At 39.4% G+C, this 17,383-nt stretch overlaps 1 protein-coding gene across 1 annotated transcript in view; it reads right to left on the bottom strand.

The window, feature by feature from the left end:
* Positions 1–17,383, bottom strand: part of csmd3b (CUB and Sushi multiple domains 3b) — a 94,826-nt gene that overhangs the window by 69,451 nt on the left and 7,992 nt on the right. The window contains exons 6-13 of the mRNA XM_080296630.1: positions 13,915–14,031; positions 13,325–13,540; positions 10,182–10,370; positions 4,797–4,897; positions 4,546–4,614; positions 4,248–4,404; positions 2,320–2,511; positions 15–141 (exon numbers count right to left, since the gene is read on the bottom strand). Coding sequence (XP_080152756.1) covers positions 15–141; positions 2,320–2,511; positions 4,248–4,404; positions 4,546–4,614; positions 4,797–4,897; positions 10,182–10,370; positions 13,325–13,540; positions 13,915–14,031 — 1,168 coding nt within the window. The remainder of the gene's footprint in view (positions 1–14; positions 142–2,319; positions 2,512–4,247; positions 4,405–4,545; positions 4,615–4,796; positions 4,898–10,181; positions 10,371–13,324; positions 13,541–13,914; positions 14,032–17,383) is intronic.

The following is a 17,383-nucleotide window of genomic DNA, read 5'->3' as shown; positions in this document are numbered from 1 at the left end:
GCGATCATCTGTACCTCACAATATTTCCCGAGTCCACCTCGATGGTCCAGGTGCAGCGAAGGTTATTGTCGTATGGGAAAGGGTATCCGGGGGAAAGGATCCTCCCTGACGACTCACCCTTAAAACGACCCCCACACTCCGCTACAGGGATAAATAACGTCACACACACTTATTTTAAAACAAACTGTAAACATCTCTTTGATTAGCGCCTTTGTGACAACATTACAAATCACCGCGGCCCAACCGATGGCCAGTTGATGTGTGTGTATGTGCGCTGTCACAAGCCAACCATTTATCTGTCTGTGGCAATTGTTTGTCAAGGCAATCAGATCCAGTAGGTGCACCTCAGAGGCCACTGATTAAACGATCACCAAGGAGACAAATGGATAAAGAAAGAAGCTAACTCTTATCCGCTGAGTCTCTCTGCCTTTCTCACTCTATATCACACGCAGGAGATGAAGAGAAGAGGAGAAAAGAGGAGGAAGAAGACACAAAGTGCTGATCTTGCATTCCTCCCTAAAGAAATCACAGCACATTATATAACAGAAAATAATTCCCCCTTCTCTCTTTGTCTCTCTCGGTTATATATTTTCACAATCTTCATCCACTCTCTGCTTTTCCTCCCTCTCCATGTTCCCCCTCCCTCAGGCTCTCCTCCCTTCATCACTGGAATATATTATCTCGGGTAATCTGAGCGATATTAAGAGTTTGGAAGGAAAAAAGACGGAGAAAGAGAGAGGGAGAGGGAAAGAGGGAGAGAAAAGGAGAGAACCAAGGGGGTAAAGAAGGAAAACCTGTGAGTAATAAGAAGAAGAAATATAATATTAAGACTGGAGGTTAGATGAGGTCACAGCGTGTCACTGTTAAAATATAAAGTCAGAGCATTTCAGCCAGTAGTTTTATGAGTCTTTCATTATTGATAGTGTGAAGGAGGGAGACTTATTAGTTTGAATCCAAAATCAGAAAGTTCAGAGGCAGCAGTGAAGGGAAAAAAAATGGTCCTAAAACACTGGACTGGCTGTTATGCTTATAGCTCCCATGCAAAGCAGCAACAGCAGCCATTCTATTTGTCACTTTAAATAAGCCTAACATTTGTTTGGGTTTAATTAGAGGATGCAATCATTCAACCATGTGCTAACTGGAAGGAATAACAACACATCCGAATTAAGTTCAAATAATATTCAAATCACAGCGTTTTAGGTATTTCATTCCAGTACACTGATAAATATGTGAGTGTGTGTTTATTTTCCAAGCGAGAGAAGCCCGAAACTGCACAGCCAGTGAAAGACTACGGTCGACTTCTCGATATCAATACTTCGGACGGTCGCTTTGCATCAGTTTGAAACCTTGGAAAATGAATTAAAAAGGCGACGATGGCATAATTGAGTATTAAGCAATGTGTCGATACTAAGTGGGGAGTTTGCTCCACAGAATGCTTTTAAACAAAGCCAAATCAAATTGAATAAAATGAGTTTATGAAGAAATTCTCAACAGAGTGTTTGTCGCTTAGCTCTTCGTGTGCTGAGAGTTGCCTGGAGGTTATGTGTGCTTTATGTCGGGGCATGTCTGAGTACATAACACAGCACTGGGAGAATATAAGGGCAGGCGCCAGGAACAGAAAGAAAATCTGCCACCGCAGAAGAGGTAGTGCATCAGTTGAGCCGAGGGATTCCAGGTGGTATAATGCCGAATAAATAGGCTTTTCATTGGGACTTTAAAACTACAACAGCGTGTGATATCCAGGGAAAATCAAGAAAGGTGATTCTACAGGAAATTGGCCCCCATCTGTTTTCCTTCCAGATAACTGAATTAACATCCTGCAATCAAATGTTGCATAAAGCTGCAAGTCACTTTCTAATCTATTACAGAGCAAACCTTGTATAATTATGCTTCCTGATACCTAAAGGTGTGTGTGTGTTAGCTGAATTCTAGATAAATAGCCATCCCAGCTAAAGAACACAATACACAGACGTAAAGAATTTATAATTACATTGACGTTCATTCACTGGAAAGATCCTGCTCTGATTTTTTATTGAAATGATACCAACACACTTTTCAGCTATCGCGTAACTCTGAATCTATTCAAGTAAGTGCTGTGGAACACACACTACACAGCATTAAATGCAACAAGATCAATTTAAATCTTAGAAATAAAATTACCTCTCCCTCCCAAGCTTATTAAAGAATGTTATTCAAGGTCGGAAACACAATGCATCTGTGGAGGACTCTGCATGCCTTCAAAAATCTCTGTGTGTGTTTGTGTGTTTTCATCAGACCTTCTTTCACAGTGTTATTGGCTTCAGATACTAAAGGACGTACCTATACAAGAAGGCAGAGGGTTATCCCAGGCTCTCCTTTCACCCGTCATACACTTCAGCGTAGAAGCCCCATGTAGAGTGTAACCAGGCTCACATCTATATGTGATACTGCTCCCAGAAAAATGACCTTGGTCGTTGACCTTGAAGCCAAACTGAGGCACGCCTGGGTCTTCACAATGAGACAACTCAAAACCTAGAAAGAGTCATAAAAAAGAAAAAAGAGCTTCACAGTACGTACTTTTTTAAAAACTCACTAAGGGAAATCCAAAGCCCACAAGAGAAACAGAATTAGTTTTATTTAGATGCGCAGCAATATTCCCTTAATATCTGGCTCACTCAAGGATTCTGTTTATGACCATGCTGGTATCACAGATCCTGTTAAGCTCTCATCCCGTTTTAATAACGAAACTGAAAAAGATACATGAGACATACCATTATTAGGAATGATACTGGAGCGTGTATACACCTTATCCAATTTAATGTTGTTTTTCACAGTCAGTGTAAGCTCAGTTTCCATGGTAATATTCGGAAAATTTGTTCGCAGTTTTGGAGAGCGAGATATGAATAGGTATATAAATAGCTTATCCTTATAAGACCATAACCGGGATTTGATCTACGGCATTACCTGGAAGACGAGGTGCACCGGGATTTGAGTTATCTCCTGGCAGACTGCTGTAGGTGCATGTCTAAATCCTTAAAAAAAATGGCTATTTGGAAAGCTATACTTACTATTGAGCAACAATTGCACATTTGTCATCATCCTGACATGAAGTGTGAACAGTTTTCCTATCTAAAATTGTTCTCTCTTTGCTAGATATGTATAAGGAAGCAAACCACCATGCATTATTCATTCGACCACATCTCGGGAGTTTTATTGAATTACAGCCTCTATATCAAATGTAACACCAAACAAACAGAGGCAAAGTACTACAATCTCAAAATTGCTGCTGCTAATGTGCTTTGTTTTACATGGCAAAATAACTTCTACCTGGAAAAGTATGAAAACAGCAAAGGTCTAAGTAAGCCATCCTCTGCGCCAACACAGTACAGAGACAACACAACTTCAAAGCGAATAATACTAAGCTATCACCCTTCATGACACCATTTAAACAATTAGAATTCCAACTGTGCGTCTAAGAGGGCACTGCCAAATGTGGGTGTGCTTTGGTGAACATCAAAACACACCTTTACCACTTCGTCCTACGCTGAAAGCTTTGTTAATCAAACGCGACATGTTTCTTCTGATCGTTTCAGTGGGAAAATTCACATTTACTTCTGTGATCCATCCAACCGTTTAGAGTTAAACTGTTCTAGTGAGCCTGTTAGATTTATCAGAAATCAGCAGTTGTCATGAGGCATCTAACTGGTTAATAATTTGAGACATACGGCTAAAATGTATTTACATCTGCCCAAGATAATCCAAAAAAAATCAAAGATTAGACAAAGATACTGGCAGAGTCAATACAAAATGTGCTTTTTAAATGATGACTAATTTATTTATTAAGCAAAGATTTTCAAACCTGCCTGGCCCTGTGTGAAAATGTAATTGTCTGCTAAACCTAATAAGTTAATAACTGGTTATATCACCTGTGGCAGCATCATGTACAATAAGGCATTTGTGATAACTGGCAGTGAGCCTTGAAACTTTGTCCCGCTCCTCTTTGCAGAATTGTTTTAATTCAGATACGAGCATGAACAGCCTGTTTATGGTCATGTCAAAGAATCTCAATCTGACTTAAGTCTTATGCCACTCTAAAACTCCCATTTCATGAACTCTGACCTTAACTGAGGCAAGTGGAACATGAAGTTCTTTACATGTTGTTCTTTTGGGTTCTTTTGTCACCTCCTGAATGAATCTTCAAAGAAGTCTTGGAGAAACAGATTAGGCCTTAGCTCTATACTAAACAGCGGTGTTCACTGCTAACTTACTTGAGTACACCAATTTGAATCCTTCTCCTGTGTTTTCCGCATTGCTGTAGAATTCCAACCAGAGGTGGTTTGAAGTGGAAATGAGCGTCAGCCCCAACATGGATGATCCAGTAAATGCTCCGAGAACATGGGCTGTGTTGTCTTTACCGTCATAAATCTGTAAGAACAGCAAAATGCACACCGGATGCATCACATGCAGCATGAACTAATTTAATTCGTTTATTTTTGCTGATCTGTGTTTGACACTGATATCTGGCAAGAGCAATGACCACATATGCGTATGTGTGAGTGAGTTTACTTTGAGTATATCGCCTTGGGCAAGATGAAAGGTTCTTGCAGAGATGTTGATTCCTTTCCCAGCTTGAACCTGAGGTCAACATCAAATCAAAATGAGCACTAATGACCCACATAGCAGGTGACAAACCCTCACAAAGGTTTGAAGACTGGTAATACATTTGTCATCTCTTAAACACAGGCAATGATCAATACCATTATTTTTCTCAATAAAAACTCATGTCATGTATATCCTGAAACGTTAAGATCTGTGACCTGGATGCTGTAGATGCACTCGTGGTTGTTATCGTAGTTCATTGGGTAGTTTGGAGAGAGCAGTATCCCTTCATTATTCATGACTGAAGAACCACACTCCGCTGAAGACAGAGGACAGAAAGGAGACAATTAAAAAATGCACAATATTGAGACATTGGTTTAATTCTTAAGAGGCTTATAATGATGTGGAGTGGTCATGTGAACAAGCTTTTGTTGTGCCGCAAATTGACCTGCATTTAAAGCTTTAATGATAAACAAAAGCTATGTTTTGCAGCTTACTAAAGAGGCTTGTGGCTTTTTAAAGCCGTTTGGTCCTACCAGATAAAAGTTTTTGCCCATTTTCTGTGCAGCTAGGGGGAACGCAGGCTGTGCTCAGAGTAATAATCAGTCAAATTCCTTTCTTCTTAATATAAATGAAAAAATATTTTAACTAAAGGCTGTAGGAATTTTTTAAAAATCCCCATATATCAGTTAATGCGAATGATGAGATTGCAAACTTCACCTGAAGTTGCCTATTCTTTGCACTTCTTACTCGTGCCCTCCATGTACAGTATCTATGTCCCTTTCCTCTCTTTTTCATTCCCTCTCCCTCTCTGTGTCTCCACTAGTGTAATGGTCGTATTACAGCTGCCATATCGTCAATAAATCACACCGCTATAGTTTCCATTTAGAAAATTACCTCTTCACCCTCTCTCTCTCTTTCCTCTTTAACTTCCTCCCTCTTGCGCTCTCTCTACTCTATGAATAGTGCCTCCTTTGCTCCCCTTTACTTCAATCAACTTTCCTTTTCCACTTCTCCTGAGTTTTCATTCTCTTCCATCTCTTGTTTCCTCTTTTTATTTTTTCCTCCCGCTTCTGATGGCATCCAGAAATAATAAAAAAGTAGAAAAAAAAAAACAGGACAAAAGAACATTGGATTTCTCAAACTGCAAAGAAACATCTCTGGAAGCTCTCCAACTCTTTCATGGGGGGAAAAAAATGCTGTAAAGAATTAAAAAGAGCCACTTGTTAAAACACAAACACAGACCACCAAAGTTATACTTCATGCCTGCACAGCATATCCCTCAGTTAATTAAAATAACAAAAGACCCACCCTAACTAAAAAGTTATTTTATAGCCAAAACATAAGAAAAACCTATTGTTGGTCCTCTAATCTTTCCTTCTTCCTCCGTTCTTCAACTGTGATGTGTACCATCATGCAGCAATGCAACACAATACGCAGAAACTAAATATAGCAAACTGCACTACACCCCAGAACAGCAGCACACAACATCACTCCCACCTTTCTGCATTATAAGTCTTGTCACGCCAATGAAAGAACGAAGGAACCAAAGCCGTGTATAATGGTGCTGAGAACATCATGCAAAGCTGAAAATTAGATTGTAGAGTAAAATCTACTCACATGTAGCCTAAAATTAAAAAGTCGTATAGTGTTGCTGCTTTTTACTAGAATTGGATTGGTCTGGCTTTCTTTGTAATTTCTCAAAAATATTATGTGTAAGATAACTAATTCTATGAGCAAGTGCAGAAATGCAGAGTCTCTTTCGCTATGTGCTTTTACTGCTGTCACTTGTAGATACTACTAACTGTACCCAAATCAAATCTTACTTTACACACTTCTCGCCTGAATTCCCTGAGGTTAACTGTACATGATAATGATTCCCACTGATAAACTTGTGCTTTAAATTAGACTTATCCTATCTATTTAAGAGCAGGCGGTAGTAATTCTCTGGAGTAAAGGTAGCAATTGAGAGGAAAGTGCCTTGATCAAAGACAATCTCCTGAGTATTCCTTATACACCCAGAATAGCTCAAAACCGACACAGACAGGCAAAAAGCATGATATTTCAGTATTTCTTCTTCTTTTTAATCAGTGTGATTGCTTTCATCTTCCATTATTAGCCCAAACAAATTAGATTTAAATGCATTTTCCTTGACAAAAAATGTGCATGTGTGGCATCCAAGATATGAACTGCTTGTTTTTATTCTATGTTTTTAAAACCTAGTGAGGAACTTATTATTTTGTCCTTTAAACCAATTGCTCATTTGTGCATTGATTAATTATTAAAAAAAATTATACAGCCTTGCATAGAAACACATTTTCCAGTCCACAGGTGAAGGACTTTTTATTCGAATAGGCATATTTTTAGTGCAATCTGTGCCACTCTGAGTATACATTTTAATAATAAAACCACCATCCTTGTTTTTTCATGCATTCAAACACTGGGCTTTTACTTCACATTGTAGTACATGCTACTTTTTGTTTGCTGTGTGTGTTACTGGCATAGTGCTACAGTTACACTGACTTGGATTAGTGTTCAATATGGTGCATAAACCTACTGTAAATCTGATTGCATGTTTATCACATCGTAAAAGCCTTTCTCAGTCTGTGTTCTGACTTCGAAGATGTTTGTCTCAAATCTCTTGTCTCAAAGATTTTATATAGTGTGTATATCTTAATATTGTTTTCTGTCTAGCTTTATGACTTCAGTTTATTGAACAAGTATTAAAGTATCGGGGGGGAATTACAACTTTTTCCAGTATAAAAAAAAAAATCTGTATTATTTCAGATAATGTCCTTGCCAGTAAATTTCAAAATTATAAAAGGTGATAAAGCAATGTGAACAGGACATAAATGTCAGCCTGCTAGGGACTCCTGAAGAAATATCTCTGGCATTTTCTGCTCATCCACTAATTGGAAATTGGCTGATACAAACGCTGTTCTCTGAAGTACCATTAAGTTTGGACTGACCGTTTAATATTTATTTTTTGGAACAGTTGAACATTAAGGATGTTTCTGTAGCTACAGCCAGAGGTCAATTATAATTTTCACTTCATAGGTGGAAGAACAACCTTTTCAAAAGACCTGAGCCTTGTGTTGGTTTATGGGTAAGGAAATAAATTATATTGATTATATCAAGGGAAGCTGAGTTACTTTTTAACTGTAATCACTATTTACTTCTTCATCTATCCATCCATCCATCTGTCCTGCCCGGACCTCATCCTTCCTGGGGGCACACTAAGATATTCCCAAGACAGCTAAGAGATACAGTCTCTCTATCACCTTTCTAGATCTTCCCCAGGGCCTCCTTTCAGTGGGACATACCCCAAGCACCTCACTTAGGATGCCTCACCCATGGGTCGTCCAAGTCAGACACCCAAACCATCTCAATGAGGCTCTGCCCTGAGCTGCTTCTGACTGGGTAAGGCTCTTGTAGAAATTTTAATTTGGTTGCTGAATTATAGCTGACAATGGAAATCCTACTCTCGCTACAGCTATAGAAGACTGAATAGTTTGCAGGAATGAGCCAGACACTCCTGATTCTTAATGCACTCCCCACAGGGCAGCATGAGGGACGTGGCTGTATGCCCTTTCTGACACATTTGGCCAACTCTCACATATCCTTAAGAATGTAAAGAGCTGACTGATGTTTCATGAACTCCAGAACCTGAGGCTTGACTAGCAGTCAGACTCATCTTTCCAGTACTCTATATTCCCTCTTGTGGGTAGAAAGGTCATATGGATCTTTCAGACTGGGTACAGCATAGCCCCAAGGGTTAAGACCAAAGCACCAAGCACTTCCCTTCAAGCCCTAGGCTTGGCTCCAGGGTTTGCACAAGTTACCCTGTTATGGGAAGGGTTACTTGGTCCCTTGCTCCCCTGATCTCACAGTGGGTGTTCTGCTAGTTATTTCTATTTGATTTCCATCGGTTTAAGAGTTTGAATTTATGTAATTATTGAGACATTTTATAAAACTATATAAAGACATGACTTGTTTTTGTTTTATTTTAAGCACCACTGGACTAAACTGTTCACTGCGACTTTTTTATTACTGGATCTTATGTATTAGATACATATATGTGTGTTTGGTTTTTACTAGAGATGGCACGATACCACTTTTTTATGTCCGATACCGATACCGATATCATAAATTTGGATATCTGCCGATACCGATATGAATCCGATATAGTGTTTTTTAATCAACAAAACTGTTTTTTAAAATATCTTGCTGCATTTTGCAAGTCTGCAAGTTCATACTCAAGTTTAAAACAACAACTACACTAAAGCTATTCTGTTATACCTGTATACAAAAAAAATATTTCATAGTTCAGCAATACTGATCAATCTAATAAACTTAAACCTACACCATCCTCCCTATTCTGGTATTTTAAAGAGTACTTAGCGTAAATATTAAGCAACCTAACTAATAGGGTTCCAACTCCCAGCAACAACAAAAATAAATAAATAAAAAATAGGGAACCACCCCTCACGCTCCACCTCATGATGCTTAATCGACGTAATCAACCTTAATTTGATGAAGTGTGAAAAAAATGCACAGAAATCAATTATTTTTCAAGAAATATTAAATAGATTCAACATCTTTCTTCAACAAAATTGCAGACTGCACAGATGGTACCTTCCCAAAGTAAAAAGTACTATAGCTTACTAGGGTATATATATTAGACTTAATAGTCACTATATACAGTAATTGACTTCTATTCATTTTACATCAAATTAAAACTTTGGGTGTCAGATAATTATTTATTAAAAGCTCGACATTTTAAATGAGAATAAGAAAGAAAAGTATGTCTTTGTGCCCCCTTTTCCCTGTTAATGCCCTATCGGCCCCCCTGGCTAAACTTTGCTAGATCCGCCCCTGCACAGTTACCAGCCGTCAGCTACGTAGAAAAAGATCCTGGAGTAGAAAGTAATATTAAATAAATTCTAACAACAGCTTATCAAGCTTAAACGTTCTGCTGTTGTTCAGCCGCTGGTTTCCTCTTTCTGGTGCAAAGTGGGCCAAAAACAAACAAGAGACACGGACTCGCGACAGAAAAGCCGATCAGCTGATCATTAAGCAGTTTCACGATTGAAGTAGCAGCCGGAGAGCGAGAGGCAGTCGCTTGTTAAGCTTAACGCAGGAATGCTTTACAAACATTCAGAGATGGACTTACACACTTGCTTTACTTCTCTCGGGATAACTTTGTCGGAGATGAAATGCCGGGTTGCTAGCGAAGCTCCACATGCTATCCAGACCACCGACAGGTCCCGCATGCCACAGCCGCTCTATCACGTGATGCATACTGCTCCGACGTGCTAACGTTCTGAGGTGAGTTACGGCGTGTTGCAAGTTTTGTGAGGTGCTTTCGTGATATTTAATGGATCGGATTACATTTTTTATTTTTCTCCGATATCCGATCCAGTAATTTAGGTCAGTATCGGACCGATACCGATACGTAATATCGGCTCGGTCCATCTCTAGTTTTTACTTTTATTTATTTATGATATTTGAAACAACTAGACACCCACAAACAAACAACTAGACACCCACAAACAAACAACTAGACACCCACGACACCTGACCAGTAACAATTAAACACGTACCGACACATCTAGGTAAAGGGGCGCTCCACATTCTTCGCCCGCCTCCCAGACAGATTAACTCTGGTGAACCCTCCAGGCGGTATCCCATATTACAGGAAAAAGACAAAGTGTCTCCAACACCAAAACTGTAGCCATTTCTCCTGCCGAAACGAGGCATGCCGGGGTCCTCACATGGCTCCAAAGTATATTCTGCAGAAAAAATAATAATTGAATGACACTGAACACATTACTATAAACTAACAGACAGCAGGTCAAAAGGTAAAATAACTTTTCTTTACTTCTGACTAAAAAGCCATAACCAGACACATATGTTACACATACTATCTGTAGGAGATATGACATAATTTCTGCAAGTAAATACATAAAATGTTAATGTTATTTATAGAATTCTGGAACAAGTGCATGATAATATTTGTGATTACGCAAGCAATATGAAAGAATTAGCTAAGCTAATAATGTAAATACTTACAATGAGGCCAAGATCTTGGGCTAATCTTAAATAACAATTTCGGATTAGCCAAAGGATGAATGCATGCATACATTCATGGGCATGAAGTCTCTCCCTCTCACTGGACAAGCCCTTTTAATTAATTCAGTAATTCTTGTGAAACTCTTGAATATGTAGTCTATTAAAATATAATCCTTGCATGACTGTAGGAATGAACAAGAAGGGCACGATTTCTCGATCTGAGTCGACTCCAGCACGCCCTGAGCTGAACTTGTTGAGTTTGTGTTTAGCAAGATAGAGACTCAAAGCTATTTTCAGTTGGCTAAGACTGATGATGTGATGTGTTTTTTAGGGTGTACTGCTGAAAGAAAGTGCGTGTTGAGAATTTTAACACTGCCAAGTCAAATCTCCCATGACACCTCCCATGTGTTGCACTCTGAGAGTCAGCTTATGCCATCTGGGTGGCAGTAAAATATCACTCAGTGTAGTCAGGCCACTGCTCCTTTATTACAGAGTCAGTGAGAGGGTACTGAAAGGACAGTTAGGCACAAGACCCAATCCTTTTTTTTAATCTACTTCTGGTTCTGCATGATATCATTGATGTAGGATGTTCCTAATATGATCATTATAGGTACTGTGGGCATAAAAGCCCCACCGAGCTGCTCTTCAAACCTTCTCTTTGCCACTGAGCAACAGCAAATCAGAAGACAGCATGATTGGAGGGTGGCATTAAAGAGAAAAGAGCTAAAACAGCATGTTTCTGACCTCTGATGAGGTTAGGGGCTCCTGTCTTCATCTTGTTCTTTCCCTTTCCTTACATACCATCATTTAATAGTGGATTGCTCTCAGATTAATATTGTGTAGCCATCTGCTTTTTTCTGTAGTAATTTATAAGATTACAGACGTAGTCCTCAATTTATGGAGTAAGATGTCAGTTTAGATAGTGAAAACTAAAAAACCCCATCAGAACAACAACAACAGAGTACAGCAAAACTGTTTTTTGTATTATTCATAATATTCTGTGTTTTGTAGCTCGGCACCTTTCGCACTCTTAAGTAATTTAGAGTTGAGCACACCAGTTCGTTGGTTGAGTTATTCACGTGTGGCCCAAGAAGACACATTTTTTAAAAAGTCAATAACAGCAGAAGACACAACTGAATGTTAAGATGTAAAAAGCTGGCATGAAAATAATTATCTGTTTATCTACTTGTGGGAAAACAAACAAAAAAGAAACTTTTTCAGCCCCCAAAGTATTCTGGAGGCCAATTTCTAAAACAGTTTTCAAAACCAAAGTTTATAAAATAAGTTGTTTAAGATTTTGGATACATATATTATTTTTGGCAATTTTCAGTCTGTTGTTGTAGATGATTATACATGGATAATGCTTCGTCACTGCAGATGTTACTTGACTGAGAGAATTATGTAGGCAGTGGGTGAACACGTCCAGGTCGGCCTTGCTTCTTTTTCTATGATTATGACTTGTAGAGATCTGCAAGGTTCAGTTTGAATCCCTTTTTGTTTCTTCTTCAGGAAATCTTTAGAGCTAAGTAAATCGACACTTTGGAGCAAAAGCATATCTGAACTAGCCACTAAATAGTAAGTTGGTTCAGTGGTTTTACAGCAAGGTTGTGAGATATGAAGCCAATGCAACAACGCAACTGCCATAAAACTGCATTTCCTTGAAGGTCACTTGACTCCAATGACTTCTATTGTAAAATGTTGAATTTTACACCAGACATAAATGCTAAATGCACAGTCTACTAACTGTGGCGTTGGTGTGAAGCGCTCAAAAATAATTAGCGTATAAATAACTAGGCTTTATGTGTGTTTTATCGTCGGTTTTTCTAAGATGTTTGTGCTCTTTGGTGAATCATTTTGTAGGATTTTATTTGTAGATTATTTAGCACTAATTAACTGGGTCTTCTCAGCTACTGCATGTAGTCATGGTAACCATGCCCATCTTTTATATGTAGTCTGTAGTTTAAAGAAGGCTCATTATTCTCAATATTAAACTTGTGGCCAGACAAAGCATGGTACAATGTTTGACATGGGCTGAAGAAGCACATGCAGTCTTTAAAATTAGGTAATGATCATATTCATTCATAACATATAAAATATCCAGCACTCACACTTCATCTTAAGCTTTAAACTAAAGACGTTTGTGCTTTTGTGGCTGTGAGTATGTCAGAAATTCGATCCTATGAACACTGAATATCCATTTTTATTATTTAGAAGCACTCTGTGATAAGTTGCCACATAAATGAACTTAATGGCATTTCTTTAGTGACTTTACAACCTGGCGTAAGGCTGCGACTTATAATTTACAACATTCATTTTAAGAGGCAGTAATTGTCTTTTCTGGTATAAATGTTGCTCTGCTCACTTCTCTTTAAAGAGAAGCCATAATTTCACAGTGGTGTCTGCATGAATTTCTAGGGTGAACCTGGCAAAAGTCCAGCTTGACTATTTTATTTTATTTTATTTTACTGGCACAATTCACACAGCAAGCTGTTACATGACTGTTTTGCATTTAGTTATGTTTCATAATCTCAAACATTTCAACATTTGCAACATTACAGCATTGTTCCAGTGAGCAAATTAAGACAAACAGAAACCCTTGAAGTGACTAAACTGAGGGTAAAACTGAATGTAGACTCGCTGGATTGAAATGAAAAACTCCAGTAAGGAAAGTTACCCGAGAAAGTTATGTTGAAGCCCTCATATGAAATGGAAAAGTCAGAGATGAATCGCAACTGGGCTTTGAAGTTGCCATAGAGACCAGCATTGATGTTGCTAGGCAACTCGTTGCCGGTCAGACGAGCCAGAGGTTGCAGGAAACTCCCATTCTCCGTAACCAAGAGGTAGTCATGTTGGTCCTCCAGGTGAAAAGAACTGAACTGAAACTGGACTCCTGTTAGAGACACAAGCACAGACGAGTCAGAAGACAGACAAAGTTTGCTTTATCCTCAGATGGTTCATGCACCTCGACTTATAATTTGTATGAGTCATTATACTGGGACAGCAGCATATTCAAACTTTAATCAGTGACGATTTATTTTTGAGATCATTATTTTATTTGACTTTATTTTGGCAACATTTTACTTTTGACATTGCTTTCACCAAATTGCCTCCAAATGGCGCCTGAATATTTTATAAGCCACAGAAAACAATGTATGTTTGTGGATGTAGCATAGCAGCAACTGAACCACTGAGCTTGCTGTACTGTGTCACACTCTGTCTGTCTCTATTAAGGAGTGTGGATCTCTGTGTATGTGTGTCTCTTGCCTTTCCCGTGGCTGACTTCAACGGTCCAGGTACAGTTGAGAGATGAAGGGTAGCTGTCTGGATAGCCGGGACTAAGGATGGTGCCCCAGGGACCTCTAACATCCCCACCACATAGAGCTGGATAGATTGAGAGAGACAGAGTGGGGGGAGAGAGGCAGAGGGAGGGAGATGAGCAGAGACAGGGGATGGAGGCAGAGAGAAGGTTAGCATCAGATTGTTGATAGCTAAAACAGATAATGTTTCCCTGTGGACCTTTAATACCACTTCTATAGTACGTACACACAAGCATACCCACACGCAAATGCTGCAAGAGGGGCAGAGGAAGACGGAGCAAAGGGGAGAGAGGGAGCATGAGAGAGAGACGGGGAGACATTTTCTCAGAAGTGGGTAGCAAGGTCTGCATGCAGTGTGAGCTCCAAACGTGTGTGCTTTCACACATTGGGGAGTAGGAAAACACTGTTTCACTGTGTATTCCCTTACAACTTTCCTTTAAATGTTGAAGTCATAGTTTTCAGATTTATTCCTCCCACTGTTGCACAGACATAAAATAATGACATAAATAATGTAAAATCTGCCACACACTGCACTGGAATGATAAATAATGCATCATTTGTTGTTTTTGTGGTATATTTTAATGTTCTTGAAACAAACCAACGCCTAACAATGATTAGCGACACAGATGACTGTTATTCCTTAAAAAGGTGAATAACACCAGTGACAAAAGCTATGTGGGTTTTTTTTTCCTGTTTACAGAAATGGTGAGTTGAACTGTATGCCATTTATGCAAATTTGGTGATCTCTTCAATTTGTAGATTGTCTGCCAGGTACGGTGACTGTGACCACAATGCTCTGCATAGTACAAAAAGTGGCATGCTCACCAGACTGTAGCAGGTCTTGCATAAATATGGGAGGATTCTTGGTAGCCTGGATTCAGACAGGCTTTCTATGGACCTCGACATGCTCACATGCAGGTCCACTTGTGTGTCTGTAGTTTTTATGCACTAAATGATAGTTATTTCTAGCAGAACAGCAAATGCACATCTGTTTTGTTCAGTAACAACCTCCAGCTTCAAGATCCATATGGCTAACTTGATATTGCTGCAGTGATTAACCACAACCTCACAATCATACTGTGTTTCATTGCCTTTTTGCAAAGACAAGTTCAGATGTTCAGACTAGTTTCGCTGAATATTACATACATCAATCATCTGATATAGTTAGAGCTACTACCTAAAAGGCAAGGTTTATTGTTATATAACTAGTGGCCATCTGAACAATAACTGTGTGGAGGAGAAATCTGAAATATATTTGCAAGATTTTGTCGCTTTGCAATTCAGTGTCAGGAAACTGAGACATAAGCCGAAGAAAAACAAGGCTGGAATAACTTTTTATGTTACGTTTCCACAACATTAATGCTGCGTAATAGGTACATTGATTGTGTGCAAGAAATGTAAAATGTCCTTTGTCTGAAATATTTTTTCGGTTGAGTTTTATTCCAAGTGATTCAAGTCAGTGGTATTCGATGCAGTGAAGCAGGACAAATGTTTCCTGGAGACTACTTAAAACATTCAGAATCTCACAGCATGGCCACACTATGACCCGTGCTTGTGCCGAGATGCAGAGTTCAGACCAGGTCCAGAAAAGATTGGAAATGGCCGTAGCTCACTCTATGCATACTAATGCACGCAGACAGTATGTTGCCAGGTGCTCAATTTTTTGTTGCTCCACTTGCTTCATCTTACACTGGCCTGGCCGAACAGTCATTTTCTTTCACAATGCAGCTATAAAATGCCGTAAAAAGGAGTAAAAGAAGCAGGCAGAGGGTCAATCCTGAAAGTTCTGCTGAAATTTCTGTGAACAGGACATTTTACCAGGAATTGTAGTGTGGAGCAGAAAACCACCAAATCTGACAACTACACCCCAGCTCAAATCTGTACAAACCCTTCCTTTGCTTCCTTTCTTGCTCACTCTTGCTGTAACTGCTACAACATATCAGGAATTGAAAATGTGCTCAAATCACAACAGGGGATCACTAACTTTACACTGAGCCACTGTGGTTTTAACACCAGCACCGAAAACAAGAGGAATGAGAAGTCAGGAGTGAGAATATTTCCAAACTAAACAAACACATAGATTCAAGCATACACTCGCACACATATAGAGCACTATTAATTATTAACATTTTCTGCCACAAGTTGTTTATTTTGAAGGCTGGCCTGTGTGAGAAATTTGAAACACCGCATCAGATTTTTCTTTTTCCCCATTCACTTCATTCTTTCGCCCTCTGCCTTTTAGATCTGCCTTCAAATGCCTGGTCAAATACAGTATGTACTGCACTGCTGCAGAGGTCTGCAATGGTGAATACTTGCATCAAACAAATCTTTCAGCTAATAAGGTTAACATATATACAAGTAACCTCTGTGACCCCAAAGCCTACCCTTCAGAATTCTCAAAATGCTCAGTTTAAGAAAGTTTTTTCTTTTCCGCTTCTAATGTCGGTATGATATGATTATAACAGTCATGTCAAAGGCACTGCTCTCACCGTCAATGCATACAGACCTATTTTTCTTGTTTTCTTCAGCAGCCATTTAGAAGAAAGCTGGCTCAAAGGGAAGGGCAGAGGGGCAGTAATGGCTTTTATCAGTAACGCAGGCTCAGAGACTTTACAAAGGTCTTGTGTGAAATAAATTATTTGAACTGTGAATCGTGTAAAACTACTCCAATGGACCCTAAGAATAAAAAACATGGACCTGGAAATGGGCATAATAGGTCCTATTCAAGTATAAATAGCACATATATGTTCGCTTCAAAAACTAAGCCATTGTGCTCGGCTGGCTGGGGTGATATTACTGTTATGTCTTCCATATTACATTATATACTTACTTGCCCTCATCTCTTCAAATGTAGAGTATGACGAACATTTGGTTTCTTGAAAAGCTTTCAAGGCTGAGTCGGCTGCCTTTGGTGATGTCTTGCTTGAATTTAATGTGCGCTAGTTGTCAGTCATCACTCTATCCCATTTCTTACCAACCGCAGAAGCAAATAGTTCGTACACTTGTATGGGCACATATTGTGTAAACACCGTCTAATGGCTTTCAGTCTGCAAATTCCAGGCAGCCTGCTTGATGTTTGTATGCTCAAACTGCCTCCTAGGAGGAAACTGCTACCAGTCCCAGGAACAGTGCAATTCAAATGTGGTTCACAAGTGAATGAGCCAATAAGCCAAACCAAGCGAGCCAACGCATAACCGATGCAGCAGTGTTGCATCTTTCTCTTCACCCACCCCTCCTGCTCCACCATCGTAATACGAGAAAGAGTGAGACAATCACTGAGAAAGAGGGAGAGACAGAGACAGGTTTCCCTACTCTCCCTACCTAACCCCACCCCCAACCCCCACCAACCTCACCCCTCCCAATTCATTTGAGAGAGAAGAGAGAGGATGTGACAGCCAACACAGGCTCTCGTCAAC

This window comes from Astatotilapia calliptera, chromosome 22, assembly GCF_964374335.1.
Source record: "Astatotilapia calliptera chromosome 22, fAstCal68.1, whole genome shotgun sequence".
Lineage (NCBI taxonomy): Eukaryota > Metazoa > Chordata > Actinopteri > Cichliformes > Cichlidae > Astatotilapia > Astatotilapia calliptera.
The sequence above is the reverse complement of the archived record's forward strand: the minus strand, read 5'-3'. Positions and strand labels throughout refer to the sequence as shown.